Source organism: Brienomyrus brachyistius, chromosome 2 (genome assembly GCF_023856365.1).
Source record: "Brienomyrus brachyistius isolate T26 chromosome 2, BBRACH_0.4, whole genome shotgun sequence".
NCBI lineage: Eukaryota > Metazoa > Chordata > Actinopteri > Osteoglossiformes > Mormyridae > Brienomyrus > Brienomyrus brachyistius.
This window is the reverse complement of record NC_064534.1, coordinates 9,369,323-9,392,492: the sequence shown is the minus strand read 5'-3', so window position 1 is coordinate 9,392,492 and position 23,170 is coordinate 9,369,323. Positions and strand designations below refer to the sequence as shown.

Here is a 23,170-nt window from a genome sequence, read left to right as displayed (position 1 = left end):
GCGCCTACATCGATGGTTTCAATTGGGCAAATCATAAGTCAATCAGCCATTGCGAATACTTCCTGGATAGACCAACAACATTGACAATTACAAAAGGAATGGCATGAATTGTGTATATAGCTAACAATCTGAACCGACAAGCCTTGTGTTTTGCATGATTTTAGATTAAGCATTGTTTATTAATTTTAACACGTTAAGTAGATGCGTTTTTGCCATATTACTAGGTAAATGCCTGTAGCTGTACAACAATAACTCCACAGAATCGGCTTAACAGTGGCGGTACCCAGTAATGTGCTATGGTACAGCTGCATTCAGATTCAGCTGCTGTTGTTTCTAAGTAATATGTGCACTAGTCGGAAAGCAGAAACGATATTTGAAGGAAATGCTACTTGCTCCGTCCATGTTTCCTGGGGAGGACTTTTAACGTCGCAAAGCAAACATCATGAGGGCGAAAGTTACCGGTGGTCGCTCAGAACCGCATTAATTCACATACCTTTAAACAGATTGAAGGCATATTAGCTGCTTTTAATTCTTTCTGTGTGTATCGATATGAAACTGCTTTTTCTGGCCTGTCTTAGTCCACAAACGGGAAACTGTACCACTGCGGAAAGGATCAGGTACGAACAGTAATCGTTTCTTATAGATTGTCGTTGAGTAGTTGGACTTATAAAATCCTATCCTGTTTGCGTTATCTTAAAGCTTAATGCCCCCGCACCACCCCAACTAAGATATATCCCATAAATCGATATGAAATATTGTACATCGATTCGTATTAGACAAGGCAAATTTTGCAGGATGTATGTGCCTTCAACAGTAATTAAAGTCTGGTTCGGCTACAGCTTTTGGTCCTGACTGATGGCCGGAATACTACTGACAGATTAAGTTATTCAGATCCGTGGAGCCTGAAAGCAAACAGAGAGATCAAAAGCAAATGAGCGACGCATCAGTTGTGTCTGTCGATTTGTGGGGGTAGGGCAGAGGTAGAGCGTCTGTGACACTGACTCTGAACCATTCGCATTTTTATTTAAATCTCTTCGTAACTCATATCTGCATTTCAGAGGACACATAGAGTCGGCAGGGCACACCTGTGTTCTGCGAGATGTCGCAGATTTCAAGTCCCCGGGCGATGTGGCGGCGCTGATGAAACGGGAGCCACCTTGCGAGGGCGTGCTGGCCATTCACCTGTATAAAGGAGGCCAGCTTCTCTTAGGTGAAATCTCGCCCCGTCCCCTTCACTTCATCTCCTCTTCAGCCGTTTGATCTTTACGCTCTCAGAGGCAAAACAGACACCTTTGCAACTTCGTACTTCTTATGCTTAATCCCCTTATTTTAGTGTGCTGTGTTTTAATTTTTTACGATTGTAAAAAAACATTGGGCGGTATGTGAAGTTTCAACCAGTGTAAGTCATTTGCATGCCAATTTGTGATGTTCTAGCAATATTTTGTTTTCATTTTCAGAAAGACTTTTATTTGTATGGATATCATATGAATATGAGTCATTAGCAACAACTCAGCAAACTCTTCTAATGAAAGAAACTTGCACGATATTAAGTTCTGTGTTCAACAAAGGGATAAAAAGCTCTTAGCAGTAAGCAGTGCCTCATACATATTCCATGTTTACACCATTCTCATATAAAATGTTGGCTTGTTGTAAGTCAGAAACTCTCATAAGCAGTAGAATTAATGCGGGAAAACTAGCAGCATCATAATAATAAGATGCTGAAATATCCATGACCATGACTCTTCCAGAATAAACAACAAGTGCAATATATCAGGATTCAGACAATGCAAATATATGAACTTCTTCCCATGTCACTGGCCAGGTATGTGTGTATATGTCTAGGAGTGAGTATAGTCACACACACACACACAGATATATAGGGGGGGGGGGGGTTGGGACTGATTTGGTGTCTGTCAATCTTGAAACCAAATCGACGCCCTTGATGGTGATGGTACTATGACGATGTGTCTCTGTCGCTGTGAAGCCTGACTGAATTCAGCTGGGAGTGTGGGGGGGGGGGGGGTTAAACTGTGCTGCGTAGAATAGGAAAAGCAAGCACCCTTTGGCAAAGGAGGCTGTGTCAGTTCGATGCCTCCTTTTCCAGAAAGTAAATCGGGACATTGTGAGTAGATTGGGTGATGTTTCCATCTGGTCCCCTGTATAACATTACAATGATTGGGACAGTGTGTCACTCGGTGGGTTAGGAATTCGTGCCCATAATCGGAAGGTCGCTGGTTCAAATCCCATGGCCGGCAGAGTGATTGGGTCCTTGAACCAATCCCATAGCTCCAGAGACCTGCTGACTGCGATTTTGCAATTGTGTGTCACTTCAGATAAAAACTTCTGCTAAATAATGATGATTCAGTCCGGAAGAAAAATATATGTGATTCACACTATTCATCTTCTGATGCCAGTGTTACAGCTCTTTTACTGGCAGCTAGAGGGCAGTCATGTGAACTCACGGCCTGTTCCTGTCACACCAGGATGCCGGGCGCCCTACGGGGTCATTTTTGGTGGGACGGACCTCAACGAGGACGTAAAGGACAAGAAGAAGCTAGCTGTTATGGAGCAGGTTCTGAAAAATGCCAGGTGATGATACCAGCCATCCCACCATGCTTGTTATGACTCGATATACCCACAACCATTCATTTAAAAGGATGATATGGGAAAAGAATTCAAGCATAAACAAATCACATGTAAATACATGGAACATCCTGCCACGATTCTCCACATCATTATTTTGGAACATTGTACTGGATACGAGATAAATGGGTGGATGGTATTGTTTTTATTTTTTTTAATTGATGATAACAAAGCACAGATTCCTCTAGATTTCTAGATGTGTTGCACACTGGGGTCCTTTTTGTCAGTAGTACGATCCCCTCAAACAGTAATGCCTGTGTTGACATTAATAAAAAGCAGAGCTTGGGTAGCTGCTGTATGCAGGGTGAAGGAGTGTCCTAGAGGCACAGGGTATTGCTGGGAAGATGAAAACGGCGGATTAAAGGGAACCTCCGCGAATGGGTCTCACGGTGGCCGGATTACACAGCGTGAAATGGAATGAGGTAGTGATACCGTCAATGCCACCGCCATCCATGACTCTGTCCTGGCCAAGCCCTGCCCTCCTGCAGCCATTCTGGCATTGGGGCCTTTCTCCAGACAGGTCTGCACTGAGCTCCCCATCCCGTTTCCTAGCCCGCCAGTGTGTTAGCACTGTTTCCAGCCAGTCATGGGCACATGTCCATGTCTTCGAGTATAACTGGGAAGAGGTCTTTGGGTATGGTGTCTTAACATCAAATGGCTGTCATCTCCCCCCAGCTCTACCCCCCCATATCTTCAGCACATACCTGAAATCTGTCCTCAGAATGTGCATCTTGTCCACCCTCACTGTAGGCTGGGGGGGGGGGGGGGGGGGTTCACTCACTTTTTCATTCAGGACTCCAACTTGCCTCAAAATCTCAACCTCTGAGAAATCTGTCACCCCCCCCACCACCACCACCACCCCCCCCCCCCCACCACAAACACATCCAAATATCAGACTGCAGTGAGGACCCAGTGAAACCACCTTTCATCTGTCTTTTGATTTTCTGCACCGATTCCCATCTTGTTGCCGTAGTTGTTTGGGTGAGAAAGCAGGCCACCAGACTCAGATGCTGTCTGTGTCGCAGAATCACAGCTTGCCTGAATGGTGGAGGAGGGGGGGGGGGCGGGGGTCACCCAGCTGCTGTGCCCCATTTTCAGACCCTTTTTCTGTTTTTAAATGCAGGTTTGCTGTTGCATTCTCTCACAAGCTAAAAGAAGTGGCTGAATTGCTTTGGGTAGGACCTGTTTATCTTTTTTTGTGACATTTCTGTGATAACGTTAATGCTGAGCACTGTAAACATTTCGATTGCTAGCTCAAGGCAAACATTCTTAGTTTTATTCACAACCAAACGATCGATTAAAATATCACAGTAGGTCTTGGTAGCATCCTCTTCATTTAAGTCTTGCAGCCCGCCAACAAATTGCGCCAGTTAATAAGTTCATTCAGAGTGGAACAGAAATTGTGGACTTGTGAACCTGACCAAAAGGAAATAAAAATCCCAGCCTTAGATTTTGCACTAAGCTCTGATCTAAAAATCAATCGGTTATTCCAGCAATTTAAGAAAATTGCAGTTGGATCTGTTGAAGCATCCCCTGACAAACTGGAAAACGAGCCGGGAAAGTGCTTTAAGGAGAGCGGGAAGTCCTTCAGATGGAAATATGATTGCAAACCGAGTGGCGGCTCGGTCATGCGAGGCCGTGAAGACACGGCGGCGGCATGTAAAGACAGCAGGCTGCGGCGGCGGCTGTAAACAGCGTGGACGGGCACCGCATCGGAAATCGCTACGTCCCGCTAAGTCCCATAACAGCGAGGCATTAAAATGGTGCCGATCACATTTCTGCGCTCGAGGGAATCGCTTCCCGTCCATCTCCGCTGTCACCACGCCGGCGCTTTTATTTGATCAAACGATCTTTCAGTCATTCCGTCAGTCAGATTTTACTTATTAAAGAGCATCTGTATGAGCAAGTTGCAGTGTCATTTCCTCGGAGAAGTTTCTGGAAAAATAAAGTACACTTTGCAAGAAAAACGGACCGTTATTCAATATTCTCTCCAAAGATAGCAGTGCAGTAGTGAATCTATAAAATACGACCAACTTAAATTGATTTAAACAATTATTTTGTGGGTAATCGTTTAATAGTATCAATAAAACAGGAGCCGTTTACCTCGCCCAATATACTTTTATTGTGGGGAAGTAAAGCATATCGTAAATCTCTAAGACTATTTTCACATATTTAAGTGTGTGTGGCACTCGGCGTTCAAGACAGTGATTTTGTAAATATATTTTCTAATAGAGTATAAATACGTCAGCTGATATAACATGGACAAGTGGAAAGGGATTTTTCTAAGGGCTTACTTTTCAGCCCTAGACAAAGAATTGATAGACAGACTTTAAGGATTGTACAGTTGAGTTTTAAAAAGCTCCGTACTTTTCGTGAAAGTGCAGAGAAGGAAAGCCTCTGCCCCTTGCAGTGTGCACCATGGGAATGTTAACCACTGTTTTGCAACCGTCTTGTATCTTTCAAGCCAACCCAGAGCAGTAAAGTCCATGTCCACCCACAAGGTAACCACATCAACTGCTGTTTCTGCTGCTCGCCTCTGGCTGGGAATGACCGAGTCTCTGCATGGGGGTCTTTCTGCTGTGGTATGGGGGGGGGGGAGCAGGGCAGGGTCTGAAACCGCTTTGTAGTTTGCGATATTGATGTGATTCACTGTATTGCTGGCTGGGGGACTGCAGCATTGCAAGTGGTTCTTAAAGGCAGTGGGCGAGCATGTGGACGAAGGTCCTCGTGTAACAAGCATGTAAATATTGTATGCATGTAATAATGATGTAACGTGTTGCATCACACCCATGTAAAGTGCCTTGGGGTGAAAAGCGCTATTTAAAATTGAATTGAATGAAATGGAATGTAAATAATCCCACTTGGCTTGCTGACATTTTCTTGTCAGCCTACTGTGTCTCGGTGCTGCCCCCTACCTGTGCGGAGGACATTTTGACCTGCACACCTCTGTGCCACTGCTGCCCACTGCTTTAGACCTCTGCTTGCTTACCTCTACACTGGTCGTAGGAAGACCTGAAGCTGCTTGCCTTTGTGCTTGGGTCTTGGATGTCACATGGACAACAGTCCAAGGACAACAGTCCTTGACCACGGAGTGCTGTGTGAGCATCACGAACTGGTGCCCTTTGAGCTGAAACCGTTCCAACATAGAGATGCTGGCGAGTCAACATAGTGGGTGTTTCTCAATACCCAGAACACAAACATTGTACTTGTGGTCTTAGCAAGACCGATCTTACTAAATTGCCTCATATGAACGAACTTGGGGCACAATGAATCATGGGATTGGTCTCTTTCGGAGAGACTGCAACCGATGTATCCTTGATATTTGGGGCAGAGCAAGAATAACATCTGGGGATTTTTACCGTCCTCTGTACTTCTGTTCTTAGTATTGGAACTGGTCCTTGGCAATGGAAAATGACGTAAAACAAGTACAGGCAAGTACACATATTGAGAAACACCCAAAGACAGGAGGCAGGCTAAGGCACTTCATGGGCATGGAGCAATAAGCTCTTTAAAATGGGGTCTCAGACCCAGTGCACGCAGGGGCCTTGGTTATGTGGGGTGCTGGTCTAGCTGCACGTTTTTAGTGCAGTTAATTGGGTACATCAGTGATGGGCATGACACCTACCATGATGATGGCAGCCCTTTGCACACTAATCCTAACACTAAGCTGGGCTGTGTTCCGGGAAATGTGCGACTGAATGCATGATCCAGTTGCCCCCCATGGGGTAGATCTGATACTGCCCCGGGGCAATAGGGCCCATTTGCTTCTCCTCAAGGTCGGGGTCACAGATGATAGATGGGATGACCTTCTGGCGAGATCTAGAAATGTCAGGACATGGTAATTGCATAAACTGCCCCATTCTGGTGGTGTGTCTATTCCATCAGCTGACGTGATGGTGCCCCGGTGGTGGTGCGACCCCAGCTGCATGATGGGACTCGTGGCTTGTGGCCGAGGACACCACCTGCTAAACCCTGTTTCTCTCGTCGTTCCAGGGGTGGAGACCAGGGTGGCCATGGGGTTCGACTGGGACGACTTCCTGAGGAGTGCAGGTACCATGAGGCCATCACGCCGTCTGTTGGGTGTACCATCCAGTTCAGGCTGGTCTGCCACACTCCCCCACTGATGGGTTGGAATGCAGATGGCCTGCTGACCTGTGTCTTGATCAGATGCTGCTGTTGGGATCCATACCAGCAGCTCTTTTCTGGGATGTATAATTTCCTTGTTAGACTTGGATGTCGACACATGTCCCGGTTCATCATTCAAAAACCTCCCTCATCTTTGATTATTGAATCGAGCACCAAAGAGGTGTCGTTATATCACAGCGTGAAAGTGCAGAGAATCCTGGGATTAATGCTGGAACGTCCGTCTTCCCAGTGCAAATAATTCTCATCTCTGCCTGTGGACAGACACCCCATGATAAAAAGCTCTTTGTGATGGGGCCTTAAAAATGCTCCCCCCCCCCCCCCCCCACCAGACACACTCACTTTGTTATTGTTCTGGTTTCATAGAAAAAGTGTAAAATAATTCACCGTGGGAACTGGCAGACCTTCCACTTCCTCTTTGGAATCACAAGTGAGGATTTGGCGGGACAGAGTGCTGACGACATCGTCTTCCATCGCGTTCTTTCCGCTTCCCCAGACAGAGACAGAGCTTTTTATCCAGTCTTACATGATTAGTTTTTATTGGTGGCTGACGTTCTGTATCGCTCTCCAGATTAGTTGCGGTATTTACTGTCGAGAATGGCCCCAAAGCAGAGACCCCCCCCCCAAGCCAGCCAGTGAGCCAGCCACCCACCCAGCCGGGCAGAAATTGTTAATATTCAGCCCCCTTTGAGTTGCTTTCTTTACGCGTGTCGGCCTTGTCGGCAGGCATGATGAACAGCGACCTCTTCCCCAGGTTCCTTTATTTCGTGGTTCACTATGTAGTCTTCCACCTGCCTTATACCTTTTTTTTTTTTTTTTTTTTAACAAAACCATTTCTTTAATTGCAGTAGAGCTGCTCTCCTTTATATTTTTGTTGTTTATTCCGTCTGCCACTCTGTCGTAAATCTTTTTTGAATCGCCCCCCCCAGGCACGATTGACTAATGACAGCTGCAGATTTGTCCACAATGTGTACTTGCTTGTCCTGCAGTGGCTGAGTGCATGGGGGACCCTGCATTACCACGGTAACTATAAGGTTGACGACTGATTGAGTTCCAGGACAGAACCCTGCAGGGAATTACACAGTTGAACCAATCATATTTCAAATGAGGCTGTCGTTGCCAGAGGTTCTGTCTTGACTAGAAGGTAATGTGTGCAAGTTGGGTAATGCATAGTAATTTTTAAGAATTTGACTCCAGAGACCATGAAATTAAGAAGCTCTCTTTGCAAGACTGCAGGTGGAAAAATAAGCCTGTAATTTGACCCCGTTGTGTCATGTTTGTAATATTTTTCTATCTACTGTGACAACCACCAGCACCTGAGCTAGTTGTTTGATTAGGAATTCCTTCCATTAGGATGTGTAGGTATACAGGCACACCAAAATCCTCTGAAAGGATGTGAGACAGATCATTTGGGGTTTGCAAATCGTGCCGAGCAGGACCAGGTTGGCAGGGCGATGCACAATCATTGTCACAGCAACAACCGCCAGCTGTTCAGCTGTTTCTCAGGAAGCTCTCAGCTGGAGACCGACGCGTGGATGTGCGTATGCCACGTTTATCGCACGTAATAATGATCACTGAAGCTGGTGGACAGGGTCAAAGGCAGGCTGCTTCGTGTCACATCACCACAGAGTTGAAGCAATTTGCCCTGTTGCTGTCTGCCTGTCAGTCACTGCGACAGCACTCACAGCTTCCATTTAACTTTTGCTTCATGTTCGCGAAAACACCGCGCATGCAATGGCCCCTCCATCGCCAGATACTGAACTTCCGCTCCCCGATTTGCCCGCTGTCCTCGGCCGCTCTCCTTCCCACACGCATCAGGGATTCGTCCCGGATTTTCAGTCTTCGGGGCACCACAGGATCCGGGCCAGGATCCCATTTCCGACCGCAGGTCACGGAGGGCACGGACTCGCACACATACTCACGTCTGTTTTGCTCAAGGCGTGGTTATTTTTGTTGTTAATTATTTACGGGCCTTTGTGTTTTAGTATTCATTTATTCATTTATTTCTGGCAGGGATTGCGTCCCGAGTGTCCTGATTTATTATCTAATTACAATAATATAATTTGTTTTTTTTTTTTTAAGAAAAACTAAAGAGGTTTACAGTTTCTCTCTTAAAACACAAAGGACCCTGGTTATCTTGTCGCACATCTTTTGTCCCCCATTTTAAACAAACGGCTACTGCTTGCAAGTCTGGTCTATTTCAATTCCTTGAGAATTCTTCCGAACAGTGACAGGTCACATTAATTAGCTAATTATTAGTAATGCCAGCTTGGTGAGGGCTGGCGTCCCCCCGCCCTGGTGCTCATGGTTTGTTCCTCAGGGCGTGGGCGAGACACCGGGGATGATGGGAAAACGCCCGGTGGGCGTGCTGAGGCGGACACACCGGTGGAGGGTGGTGTTCTTGTTAGTTCAGGAGACGTGCCTCTCTGAGATCAAACATTCAGGAACAAAAGAGAGGTTGGTGGTATACGGGGGTGTGGGAGGGAAGGGTACTTCGTCCCAATCAAGTTTTTCAGCAGACAGAGGGGTATCATTTCCAGCTCGCTCGCTCTCTCCTTTGTCCTTGCTCTCCTATTCCATTCGTTCTGGATTTCTCAGCCCCTTTGATGGGCTTTATGTTCATAGCTTTTGGATGTAAGGCAGAGCATTGGTAATTACTCACCCCGAATTACGCTGCATGTCGCTCCCTTTCAGGTGAATTTTCACTTTCTCTTTATACATATCGAATAATACTATTGCATTTACGAGCACCCATCCATTCTCCAAAAAAATTGCGGAAGAAAAAGAATCTCAAAAGTTTTCAGGAGTTTGTAATCCAGGGGGCTATTTTTTTTTTTTAAGAGTCCTTGGGATAAGCAACCAAGCCAGGATCTTGTGACCTGCCAGTGTAGAGCCCAACCCTTTTTGGGGGGCTAATCAAAATTTTATTAACCTAGCTGTCATTTATCTTTCTTCACATTGACCGGCTAATCGGAGGGTGGGGGCCTGATGACCACTGGGTCCTAAGCAGCTGCTTATTTCACTTATGTGGGGGTTGCCACTCAGATCCCCAACACAGATCAGTCTTCATTTCCAATTTTTTAGGATCCATGTCACTCATGGACCACTCCCCCTCCCCACTGCAAAGCACTGCCCTTTGCTTAAGTGGCCCAGTTATTTAATGCACTTTATTCCTACGTTTCTCTAAAGTACTGTAGTATCTGTTCGAAAGTTAGCCAGAGTAGCTGCAATCTAAAGGCATGCTTTGGCATAAAAAGTGATTAGGTAGAGTAAGAAATTAGGAGGGAAGATTACAGTAGAAATGTGTGCGTATGATGCAAGGTTGCCAGGAAACCGAGTCTGACATGCTGGCATAAATGGAGAGAACAGGAACTGCAGGAACCACGTCGTAACTGAATGAAACAGGAGACCTCGGTGGGAAGCTGAGTCTTTGGCTTTTTGCAGGATTTTCCACTCCCTACTCAAGGTGCCGGCTTGACGGTGTGAGATTATTCACTTGAGCATCCTTATCCACTCGGTATTACAAGGCTTTGGGGGTCATTAATATGATTACCACCTATATGATTAATTTATGGGTGGTGGGCAGTGCTGTTTGCATGCCAGCTCACGCTTTGTAGCCATGCATGTTCTCCCTATGCTGTGCAATTTATGCCTCAATCCAGAGACAGGCAGGAAAGCATGCTCTGAAATGCCCAAGGTGGGTCATGCTGAGGTGGTGTCATGTGACAGACTGGCATCCTGCTTGCAGTCTTACTCCTGCCTTGTGGCCTGTGCTTCATGGGCTCCTATCCTGTGCTGGGTTGGAAGCTGGATGCACTGGCAACAAACTCCATGTATCCAAAACCCCTTAAATCAGAGTAAATATCAGACAGACTCTGCTTGCGGATCAGTGATGAAAAATGAGAACCACGTGACATTTTTTCTTTTGTATCAAGCAGCAAAAAAGTTGTAGCATTATGTGTCAGATTTAATTTGCCTTACTTAACATCATGCGTCCTACCATGTGATTATTGCACGTGCAGACATGGTGACGACGATGCTGAAACGATGTGTATTGTGCAGCTCTACTGTGGGACACAGACATGAAACCTAGCACATGACTCCGGGCCCCATTCCTCTTGACATTACGAAGAATGGGCTCTGTGGCTCATTCATGATGCATGTATCACCGCAAAAACATTACTTCTTGTATCGGTAATAGAACTTCCCGTTTCGCTACTGACACAATATCTGCCCATTGATGACTGGACTCATCTGTGCTGATACGGTGTACATACCTAGTTGATGACTCGGTACTAATTAAATACTACAAGCCAGTTGTTACTATGTATCACCATTTGATTTATTAGCAGACAAAATTCCTTTTTTAGTCATTTTAGGAAGGATACAATGTAAAACATGATGGTTTTAATAACTTCGGCTTTACGCGTATATGAAAGCAACTGTCAGATCAGTTCAAGCTGCGTATTATAATCTCTTTCCTGACATTTTTGGCTGCTTTGCATTGTTAGAAAACAAAAGCTCTTTGATTTCTGGAACGAAAGGTATTTAGCCAAATTAATCTCTATAATGGTCGCCATTATACACACAGGTATATCTGTCTCCAAAGCGGTCTGTGACAAACCAGGCCTTACGGATCATCGTTTGACCACCGTCGGCCGTTCTGGGCTGAGCATGAGTCAGCGCTGCTCTGCAGGCCCTTGCTGAAGATCCCCGCAAGCAGCATATAGTTTAATAGACCGGTAATGAGATTAAACGCATGTGAGCTGACTGGTGCAGTTGGGATACATCCAGAATTTTAAACATGGCTCCTTATTGCTACGCCTACTCTTGTCCTTTCGAGAAAGCCAGTTTTCGCTTCGCTAGCGTTAGTGTGTGGCTGTCGTGAGTTAGCCTGCGGGTCGGAATGGGAGCTGAACTTTGTGTGTGACGGTGAAGGCATTGGGAATGGCCGTTAGGCCCAGCTGGCCCTCATAACAGGTGGACCTATTAAAAATATGACATCATTTGCCCCGCCCCCTCATGAACACCATGTGTCCAGTCCATAGCTCAGTCTACTTTTAGAGAATGTTTCTAAATTTGACTTGTTTACCAAACTTTCATCCTGACAGTCTGACAGCCCTAAGGTGTTACAGTGTGTTTTTGCGGAACTAATTCAAGCCTAAGGTGCCTCTGCTCAGATAAGCATCAGTAGTTCTGTAGGTTCATGCCCTCAGTCACCGCATAGGGGAAAAGTGGGATTGGATCTTGGGGTGACGGATGTCCAATACAGTCCCCTGAAAAACAAGGAAAGGTGCATCTCTGTCCCGCCAATACTGTTGTATTAACAGTGCTGCAGAACTTAAACTGGCTGAGTAGTAAATTATACCGAAACAGCGCCTCTCAAAGAGCAATAGAAAGTGTCACCAGAAAAGGCTTTAGAAAATGGATCAGTTGACGAGGCCAGTGAGAGTGGGGCTGGTAATTCACACCGTCAGCCCTGTGTGCTTCCTGTCTCCTGTGTTCGCATCTAGCCGTTTAGTCCATCTCTCTCCTTAAGTGGTCTTTAAATGCGCTGTTTCACACGTCACCCACCTGCCAGCGCGGCATTTTGGTGCTAAGTGCGACATCCATGTCTGCGTCATAAGAGAATGATTGTCACGGTCCTTATGTGGTGGGCAGCACATTGCCTCATTCCACTGGGGTTGTGGGTTCGAATCCCACTCCCCCTCCGTGCAGGGGCCGTAACTTCAAAATACGCCGATGTGGTGACGTCATACAATGAAGACTGTGATTGGTTAAAGAAGTGAAACGCATGCCTCTCCCTTGTTGATCTAGGGACACATGGAACTCCATAAAATCAGGATGTCCTGCTGAAAGATGTGCCTTTCTCCTCTAATGGGCTCATGAGCGATGTTAGAGGTGAACTCACCTGATGTTCGGCCGGTAGTCGGTACTCTCCATATCCGGCAGCACTTCCACTCCATTTTTCTTACATTTTTGGTGCATTTGGAGCTACAGGGCATGCAGCTCTGTTTCTGATAATCCCCCCGGAAAGAGGATCGGGCCCCTAAGCGGCCTTGACCCTCTAAATCGTACCCCTGCTGAAGCTGTTAGTGACAGGGTCTTATCTGCTTGGCAGACGTGACTGGCTGCAGGGGCCACGTAGGGGCCCACCCAGGGTCCCGCCTCATCCAGGAAGGGATTTCACACAGAACCGGATGATCGGTAAAAGTGCATATTTCTCTGTCAGTGGTCCAGCGAGTTGAGATCGAGGCTGTTTGTGAGGAGCATTTCTCGGTCTGCTGCGAGAATTTTGCCGTGAATCAGCGGGAACTGTGCATTCGTTTGTGATACAGGGGGCTACCCCCAAGGTACAAAAAGTTAATTACTTTTGGCAGATAGAAGCGGGCGGTATGTTTAAGGAGTTTGTCATTCCATCCATTCATCCTTTTAACCATTTTTCATAACTGTTTATCCAGGGGTTACAATGAGCTTGGAGCTGGGGAAAGAGGGCAGCTCTCCAGTGCACTCGCACACGGTATTGCTGGACTGTCGATGGAGGCCCATGTAATTTGCACAAAGAATATGCAAACTGCACACACGCAGTGTGCGAATCGCCGGTCCTGGACACATACAACTGCAGTGACACCCTCGGAGCCACCGTGCCACACTGCGCCAGTGATATGCCTGGAAAATCGCTGGTTTTGAATCCCGGTAGAGCCCATCTGCTGCACGCGTATTTTTCAGTCGCCCAGGTGTCTGAAGGGGCACGCTAAAAAACGACGATCGCTGTAACTTCCTCGCTGTGAGCGTGGCTGATAAGCGGCTTCATTTACATACAGGATGTAGTTATCGCCCTCCCCTGCATAGCAGAGGCGATGCTCCATCTGCTGCCGCTGAGTTTGCTTCCCCGCTGTGTTCAGGGGTGAACGCCATCGCCGAGGACCTGCATGTCTTCCTGCTCGTCTGCGGCCTGCGGAGGGTGAAGGACCCACTCTACCTGCTGGAAGCCTTCTCCGGTGAGGTCGCCATCCCAGCGGTGTAGGTCTGCAGGGGTCCCTTGGCCGTGCCTGGGTAGCCTGTGATCGTATGAGGAACAGATGGCCTGATGAGGAGGCCTGAAATGGACCTGAGGCTCCCACAGGCTCTGGATTTCATTTTTATTCATTATTTTTTTTCTTTTTCTTTCACAGAGTGGCACGCCCAGGATCAGTCGGTGATCCTCATCATCATCGGACCAAAGGTGAGCCGCAGTCGAAGGCCGTCTCCCACCTGGGGGTGTGGTCCAAACATGGGGCGTGCTTATTGGACTGGGCCCGACGTGGGTGGGAGGGCAGAAGGGTGGCGCGATTCTTACGCGCGGCAGATGTTTGCGCACGATAACGAGGCCTCGGCGCATCTGGGAGAGCCGGTCCAGCGAAGCGCCGACGCACGCGGCCCCCACCTCCCCGGAAAGGCCACGGGCGGATCCCGGTGGCCTGCTGGTCAACGATAACGAGGAGGTGGGGCCTGCAAGGGCTGTTTCAGGCCTGTGTGGCTGGCCCACACTGCTGCATGATTTCCACGCTCTAGACGGGTCAGGGGAAAGCAGAGAACGGGCACATGTCTGCCAGCTCTGTGTTTGATCAAAGCATGTTCACACTGTCATCCGGTCCAGGGTGTAACCCTGGCCCTGTGATGTGTGCTGTCTGGGACAGGCTCCAGATCCCCCCCCCCCTCCCCTGCCCCCCCACAGCGACCCTGACCAGAATAAGTGGCTGGAACAGGAACAAATGATCACGCTGCTTTCTGTTTGCTAAGCTGACACTGTCATTTAGAGCAGTGTTTCTCAAACCGGTCCTCAGGGACCTCCAGAAGTTCTAGGTTTTTGCTCTCCCCCAATTCCCTGGGAGTTAGGAGGGAGCAAAAACCTGCACCGGCTGGTGGTCCCCAAGGACTTGTTTGAGAAACGCTAGTTTAGAACACATGTACATTCTTCATTTTACATTTGTATTTATTTAGCTAACACTTTTGTGCTTTTTTTTAGACAGCACTGCAGTAGTTAGGGGTTAAGGGCCAGTGACCTTCTGATCACAGGAACAGTGGGTCTCCCCACTGAGACACACACCGCCCCAAGTAATGCATAAGGCACTATTATAATAGGGTTATATATTTGTATTTAATTTGGCCGGCACAGATCCACATGATACAGGGATGGGGGGTGGAACAAGGACTTTTTTGTGCTTTAACAAACAGAGAGGACAGCAGGTGGGAAACAGCACGAATCGGGTCTGCAAATGGGTCGTAACAACTGAGGCTGGGGCAATTATGCTTATTTAGCAACCTGTTGTACGTTTGAGAAGGTAGGGTCGGTCAGTCCCTTGAGCAGTTGGGGGTTATGGGCCTTGCTTAAGGACCCCGTGGTGAAATCACTCTGCCAACAATGAGATTTAAGCCGACGACCTTCTGATCCCAGCCAGCATCCCAACTTGCTGAGTCACACACCAGGCCCCTGCCTGGCATAAGAGTAAAGGATAAAACACACGACTGTTTTATATCATTTTCAACCGGCAGGTGATGCAGGTGATAGTGAGATCAGTGGAATATGGAGAATATCTCCCTTTAGCTGTTCTGGGGGGGTATGGATGGGTGTTGAAAACCGGTGAATCGCTTTTGATGCCTTGAGTGGAAAAGATCAACAAACCACCGGGAAAGCAGAGACGTTGTCGGGGCCTGTCACCGAGGCCTGAAACGGCCCTTTCACAAACGCTGACTTACAGCTCGCCCAGAATGACAAGGAGTTTGTGAATTTCCCCGGCGTTTTTGCGTAGGTCACGAATTCAACTCGCTCCTCGGAAAAACCCGGAGGCCCGGCATGCTCTGATTCCTCGGTGTGTCCCGAGATCCCTTTCCCAGATTCTTTCTTGTATATGATTCCCCCACCCTGCCCCATAAAAAAAAAAAACCTTCCAAAGTAACTGGACAAAAAAACGAAGGAGACAGATGCCGCGCCTGCCGGAATGATGGCTTCTGCATGCTGAGCACTCGGAGAAACAGCCTGCTTTCCATTTAAAGTATTGGATTCGCCTTTCCTGCTTACACATCGATCCCCCAAATGGCTCCGATGCAGGGTGGGAGTTCGTCTGAGCGGAGACTCTGGGTCTGTGCTGCTCCCTCTGCACTTTCGTTAATGCATGGCTTTTTTTGTTTATTTGTTTACTTAGATTGATTCTTTCGTTTGGAGTAGCGTCTTTTTATTTACTGTCTGTGAATTCAGGAATATGGGACACACACCCACCCCATGCCTCATCCCCACGCTATGTCTGCGTCTCCCCACTCTTTCTGTGCTCACTGCATTCTGTGCTGCTCGTCGCCATGACGATGCCAAACTGACATCATCTCCCATGGGTCCCCCTCCAGTGCTACGTTGGTATAATTCCTCTGTCCAGAGAAGGTGACCATTCATAGAAATCAGGTCTAGGATCTACTGATGTGATGTCAGTGCATCACAGGACACACACACACACACACAACCAAAGACACAGATAGAGAGACACCAGGGGCATATATCACGAAGCAGGATTTGTTACTTAGCTGGATAACTTGTCAGATTTAAGGTACCCCAGTTTCAGTGGGATTTATTTTTCTTCACTTACATTTAACCTGGACTACCTGAAATCCGACAAGTTATCCAGCTAAGCAACAAATCCTGCTTGGTGTTACAGACTCCAGTTTTCCCACTTGGATATATTTGCTCTGTGTGAGGAGCTCATGGCGGCGGGGGGGGGGGGCAGTGCTACCCAGTGAACCACCATATTGCCAATAAAAATCTACATATACAATTTCAGAATATATGTAACTGAATGTATAAAAGGGCATGTAACTATTTCAGTTTTTAATGATATTTTTAGTCCATTTTTTCCTCATGCTCATTTTAATGTTTTGTTATCTGGAAAAAAAATACTGTTTATTTCTGGTTGAAATGAAATCATCTTTCTGAGCCTTTTCCCAGGTGTGGGTGTCTGGCCATTTATAACCATGGTTGTGTTGTAAAACACCATAGTAATACAGGAGCTGAGCTGTGCAGTGTGCAGTGTGATGTCAGATTACACAGTGCAGAGAAAGTCCAGATAAACCCAGCAAGGAGCACAGATAGGGCTTTTCTGTTAAAGGATGGAAATCTCGCACTGCAATGAATCTGATTGGGAAGCAGCTCCCTGACCCTAATTTTTGAGAATAGAGACTTGGGGGGGGGAAGCAGGAAAGATGCCCTCCGCCTCCCCCCCCCAAGGCGAGACAGGGAGGATGATTGACCCCAAAGTGCAGCGGCGGATGGTTTACAAAGGTGTAACATCAACGGTTTAAAAAAAAAAAACCTAAAAATCACTAACGGCAAACTCTTCTGAAGAAGTCGTGGCATTTTCCTCTGCTGCAAATTTACATGATTCAGACCCCCACAGGTCATGCTGCCGTTTTTTTTTTTTTAGTATTTTTCTGAGAATTACCTTTTGTAACATTTCCCTCTCAGCCTGCTTAGCTTTTCTGAGAGGCTTTAACAAGAAAAAATAGCCGAGCCGTGATCTTTAAGTGCAGTCAAAGGTATCAGGTATTATCTGCTAAAATAATAGGCGGAAAGAAAACCTTTTCACACATTTTAAGACTGAAAACGGCATGCGTGGGACATTCAGCGAAGATCAAAATTACACGTAAGTGGGAAAAAATCATATCATCGTCGCAGCGATTTTTGTTAATGTCCAGCAGGGGCGAGTGGGTGGATGTGGGCTTTGGGGGTGTGGCTATGCTGACGGCCCTTTTGTCGGCTCGGCGAGTGCAGATCTGGGCATGTGACTGGAACGGCAACGCCGCAGAGGTTGCGGCTCGTGAATGATAATAGATCAGGGGAGGTAACTGGATTGCCGCGCGTCGACATACAGTGGCATTACCGAGGCTTGGAGGCAGATCTCTGCTGTTTTAACAAGCCGCATAGCACAGGGCGCCATCGACCGGAAGTGAGAAACAGCAGCCTGGTGGGCTGAACGTCCCTGTGCTGCCTGCGCGTTTCTCAGGCGGCCCGGCTGGCAGGTTTTATTTACCACTGCAATCACAGCACCTCCTGGCAGCCACAGGAAGTCCAGGATCTAATGGTCATCTATGCATCTATGCAAGGGTGAATGTTACTCAGTGTGCAGCGTCGGATGTTCCCTTGGCTGAGGTTTGTGCCCCAGCTGAGTAAATTAGTGAAGGAAACCGCTGGCTTGCGGGCGTGGTACTGTCTCTCACAACCACCCGCCTCCCTGCGGGCGACCCGCAGATCTGCAGGTAGCACCGCGGTGGGTGACGTGGTCCTGGGAGACACCAGAGGAGTGGCGGTTCCTGGCAAGGACAGATGCCTGGGGTGGCATCTTCTGTGGGGGCCCTGACCTAGCAAAGAAGCCCCCTCCTGCAATTGATAATTGTTTGATTACTATCGCCGGAAGTGATACTTGGTTGGACTTCGACTGCCACTGCTGCAGAGAGCGGAAATTGCACCCGGAAGAATGGGGGGGGGGGGGCATGGGAGTTAGGAAAAATCACAGCCTGATGGGTCACATCCCCCCTGAGGTGCCGAGTCACAGGGGGCCAGAGATGAAAGTCACACCAGCCACATGTGTGATAAGTGACCCCCCCCCCCATCTCCTTTCAGGTCGATCCTGTGTTTGCTGGGGAAGTAGAAGAGAGCCTCAGGAGGTAAGCACACCCCATTTGTTCTCTTCATCGGTTTGCGCCACCAAAGGTTGCCGGTCCGAGAGAAAGTCCATGTTCCCAGCAGGGTGTATTTTTAGGCTGTGTGAGATCCACCAGGGGAGGCACCATGCCGGCTTACCGCGAGCTCCGTTCCGTGGGTGGCGAGGCAGATATGGAACAGCATTCGGTGTTTGGCCTCGATTTCGTTATAGAGTCGCGAGCTCATGGGTAACAATAGCCAGAGCCGCCCCCCCCAGCCCCCACGCACACAGAAACACCCGTGTCTCTGACGTCACACATGTCTCAGGCCCACGGGCGTCTTCCTGGCTGAGGAGAGGAGTCAGGAGGAGCTGCATGCCGCCATGAGGAGATCCTTCGCCCTGGTCAACAGCTCCGTCTCCGAGGGAATGTCGGCAGTCATCTTGGAGGTTCCTTCTCTCTCGCTGTTCGTTTTTCTCGCCTCTTTTTCTCATACTGCCTTGAGGGAGATGTGCCGACGCCCTCTCATATCAGCAGCCCCTACGTGTCCTCAAAGCTGCCCAGAAAGGGTCTTATCGGTTTGGTCTAAATCCTTTGCCGCGGACGTCCCCGGGGCTGATGGGAAATGCGCTCTACTTGAGCCACGTCCCCACTGTCTGGTCGTTGTTTATTATGGGAATTAGCAGCCAGTGAGCCTTTCTGTTCGGGTTTATCAGCCCTGGCGCGTGTTTGATGCCGCGGGTATCTGAGGCGCCTCCCGTACCACGTCCTGTGCTGTCCCCTCTAGGCCATGGACCTGGAGGTGCCCGTGGTAGCCAGGGACGTGCCGGGAAACGCCACCATCGTGCGCCATGAGGACACCGGCCTGCTTTACTCCACCCCCCAGGTATGATGGGTGTCCTGTGTGTCACGTACTACCAGCCTCTGACACCCACACGCGAGAGGAGACAACCTATACCATTCTGCAGGACAATGAACATGCATCATCGGGGCTTATTGACTTGCGCTTCATTTTCACATTGTTGTGCCTCACATAGCCTTCGTTTTTATGCTGCTGTGACTCACACAGTCTCTGTCTATTTTTTGCTGCTGTGACTCATGTAGTCTGAGTCTTCATTTTTACACTGCAGTGACTCGTGCAGTCTGTCATCAGTTTTGTACCACTGAGACTCAGAGTTTATTTTTTGACACGCCTCAGATTCAGGGAACATCCTTTGCCAAATTTTGTCGGGTTATACAATACTCCGGATTTATGTGATTGCAGGACTGTATAAAGCCTGAATACTAAAATAAAGCCTAAAAACTTCAAGAGAACAACTTCCTTTTGTGGCTTTAACTATCTAGACGCTTCAGAGGCAGCATCTGTCACATGATAGACTCCAGGTAAACCCCTGAATTTGCCCTGGACATCACGGTCAGTTTGTGTGTGTATACTGACAGGCGAGTTTGCCCTCAGTAAGCCCTGCATCTGTCATCCTTACACTTACAGCATTCATACACCCTGACAATCACTGAAGTGATTTGGCACCCACCCCAGGGAGCAGCTGGTCGCTCACTTGCGATTTATATCCAGAAGCCTTTCGTCTGACGTGCCCTACTCACTGTGCCATCCCGACTGCTAATGTAAATGTTCTCCAGGGGTTGCATTTAGCTCATTTAGCCTGCGTGATGCTTCCTCGTGTACAGCAGCAGGCCCAGGGTAGGGGAAGGGCCCCGAGCCAGAATGCGGGGCAAGTGAGCTGCCTGACAACGGACATGTGCTTCCTGTAGAGAATCCTAATCCGGTCCTCGGGGACCCCACAGACAGTCCATGTTTTTGCAGGAGTGGCGAGGAAGCAAAAAATGTGGACTGTGTGGCAGGGAGCCTGGTGTGAGCAAAATGTTGGACTCTCCGTGGGTCCCTGAGGGCCGAGCAATGCACATCAGCACACGCAGGCCGTCTGTGATGCAGGATACCTGTTGCTCTGCACTTCCTTCCTCCCCAGGAGTTTGTGGCCCTGTCGCGGAGGCTTCTGGGAGACCGGCGGCTGGCGGAGCACATGGTGCGGAACGCGAAGCATTACGTGGCGGAGTGCCACAGCTCGCTCGCCGAGAGGAAGGCCTACCGGAGGCTGGTGGACCTTCTCCACCGAGTCAGAGACACCGACGACCCCCCCTTGCCCATTGGCCATCAAGACCCAGAGCTACAGGAGTGTGGGAAAATCAGCTGCCCATATGACTGACCTTTTAACCTCATTTAACCCTCCCACCCCCCCCCCCCCCAAAATCCCCAGTCTCCTTAAGCCAAGCCTTACTTAGGGTGGGGGCCTGACTGCTGATTGTCCAGCTGTTTTGTTTAATCTTGGGAAGAGTTTACACACACAAAGAGCATCTAAACCTTAAGGTCCAACATGAGAAGATTGGATGCACACACACACGGGATCGCTAAACTGTGACGACTTCATCCTGAAGGTTATCTTATCTCAGGGGGACTCTGTAGCAACATTAATGACACCCACCCCACCCCCTAATAAATTTGATCTGTTATACACATTTTCCACTGAGCAACTCAAAATGATATTTCAGTTTGGAAAATGGAATGCTACTATAGCATATAAATCTGAACAGCAGGGAGGGGAATTGGACAGTGGCGATTTTAATGATTACGAACATCTCTACAGAACTAGGGAGTATGTGTATATTTTTGCAGACATCAAGATATCACTGTTTACTTTTAAACAGCAGATTTAAGTGACACTCTGGTGAATCACTCTTTTCCTTATTTTGAACTGAACTTCGTTATTCGGTCTTCATGGTTTATCAGCTATTTCTATTCTGCAGTTTATAAATGTTTAAATCGACTAGATCGTGTGCAGGGATTTCTTGTGTTCGGTTGTTCTTACACAGTACGTGCGTTTATATGGATCAGAAATACCAGTGGTGTCCAGATTTAAAGTGGTCCATCATGCGTTTGCTGTTTGGGCTGGATGGATGAGAACAGCATTCACACCAGCAGCCATGTAAGGTGAAGGAAAGGTCCGTCGGTCCATCCATCCATCCATCCATCCATCCATTCATACCATTATCCAGGTCATGGTGTGACAATAGCCTGTGATATTGGATGCTTCCTGATTCCATTCTATGTTTTCTTTTCATTAAAAAGGAGCACATTAGTACACCACGCAACTTTGTGACATTTTGAGGGCAGCGTGGCGTCTTAAATGGTAATGATCGATATCAGGATGCTCTGGAAGATGAAGAAATACATTATTTTAAAAAACGAAAAACCTTTACGCTTCTACATCAAAGAGCACCCGGGTTAATTAAGAATGAAGCCTTCATGATGGTCTCTCTAACTGGCAGAATGGACCGACATCAGAACTTTTATGTTACTGTGTGTTGGAATCAAACGAATGACAAGCGATACGCAGGGTCTAAGCCTGGCTGGGGGGCTCGGGGGGGGAGTGAAATGACAGACCGCTTACTAGCTGTGAGAAGGACCGGACACTGGGGGGGTAAATCAGACGAACGGCAAGGCATGGGACAGCAGAATATACCAAAGAGATGAGAACCTGTAGCGTTCCGTACTGCGTGCTGTTTCATATTCTGCTACTCCCCCTCTGTTCTTCCATGCACATGAGAAAACTCTGCATTTTCTCCAGCTAAAAACAGCCCCCCATGGTTAACCCTTATGCTTATATTCCTCTCCTGCTCACGTCCTTTTTCATGTTATTTTATTTATTTGTTAATAATCTAATTCTGGCTTCTTTTGTAATGACATGCGAAAGCAATGAGGTCTGCTGTGAAAGGAGGATTCTGGGATGGATGTGGCCTCACCTTGGAGTGATATGGACCGCATCTCGCCGTTTATAATGCTAAATATTTTAGGTCTCCCAGGCCATTTCACTGGCATATGATTTTTTAAGTCTGAGAAATATTCCTCACATTCACAGATTTAATTAGATCTGTTTGTTGACGCACAGGAGTGAGTAGATTGTGGAGATTGGCTTTTTTAAAAGATGTGATTACAAACTTGAGCGAGTCTGCCTCAGTCTCTTTGGGAGGGTTGATTTTACCCGGCGACAAATGACTCAATTTCGAATGCGACATGGTAGCTAATTCATGACTCCAGCACACCTGTGCAGTAAATGTTGCGTGACTGCGGATCACACCTAGAACCTTGGAGGTCACGGCCTAAAATCAGGGCAGGCATTGGATGTCCTTGCTGAGGCTCAGCTCTGAGGACCAATCACGGTTTTATGTTGGATCCAAACGTGAGCATCATCACTGCAACGGTCTCTCATTGGACTCGTGGTCAAATTCGATGCCAGTGGCACAGTGTTCACAGAGATGCACTCACACGCATCGATGAAGGAAAAGGCAAGGCTTCACGAGTCATCAACCACCAACAAACACGTGATTCGCGATTAGATTAGGGGCCAATCGGGGCCATCCCTCCAGCAGCCCCTCCCCCTAGGCGGTCCTGTGCTTCAGCCTGCCCCCATAGCTCTGGGGGGGGCGCCCGTGATAATTCACTTAGCGGTGGCTTCATAAAATGGCTCATAAAGAAGCTGTCTATTAAAAAAATGACAAAATGAAATGTGTGGTAATTGCCTGGCCTGAATGTGTAATGAAAAAGGAGTTTAAGGCATTACAGTTGCCAGTGAGCTCGTCCCTGGCGCTCATGTCACTGAGTGCTGTCACTGCCTCACTGAAGACTTGGGAAAACTGGATATGCTCA

At 47.9% G+C, this 23,170-nt stretch overlaps 1 protein-coding gene across 1 annotated transcript; it reads left to right on the top strand.

Moving 5' to 3' along the window:
• The first annotated feature begins 58 nt into the window (after positions 1 to 58).
• glt1d1 (glycosyltransferase 1 domain containing 1) lies at positions 59 to 21,290 on the top strand. Its single transcript, XM_048989865.1, has 12 exons — positions 59 to 617; positions 1,059 to 1,210; positions 2,484 to 2,589; positions 3,767 to 3,818; positions 5,108 to 5,144; positions 6,637 to 6,693; positions 13,692 to 13,787; positions 13,962 to 14,011; positions 18,431 to 18,474; positions 18,779 to 18,899; positions 19,238 to 19,336; positions 20,436 to 21,290. Exons 1-12 carry the CDS (start codon positions 550 to 552, stop codon positions 20,670 to 20,672), a joined length of 1,119 nt encoding a protein of 372 aa, XP_048845822.1. The 5' UTR covers positions 59 to 549; the 3' UTR covers positions 20,673 to 21,290.
• Positions 21,291 to 23,170: the final 1,880 nt, after the last annotated feature.

Coding starts and splice junctions, on each gene's coding strand:
- glt1d1 (XM_048989865.1), top strand. CDS start 550: ATGAAACTGCTTTTTCTGGCCTGTCTTAGTCCACAAACGGGAAACTGT. Junction 3,819..5,107: donor AAGTGGCTGAATTGCTTTGG/GTAGGACCTGTT, acceptor GTATCTTTCAAG/CCAACCCAGAGCAGTAAAGT. Junction 18,900..19,237: donor TGTCGGCAGTCATCTTGGAG/GTTCCTTCTCTC, acceptor TGTCCCCTCTAG/GCCATGGACCTGGAGGTGCC.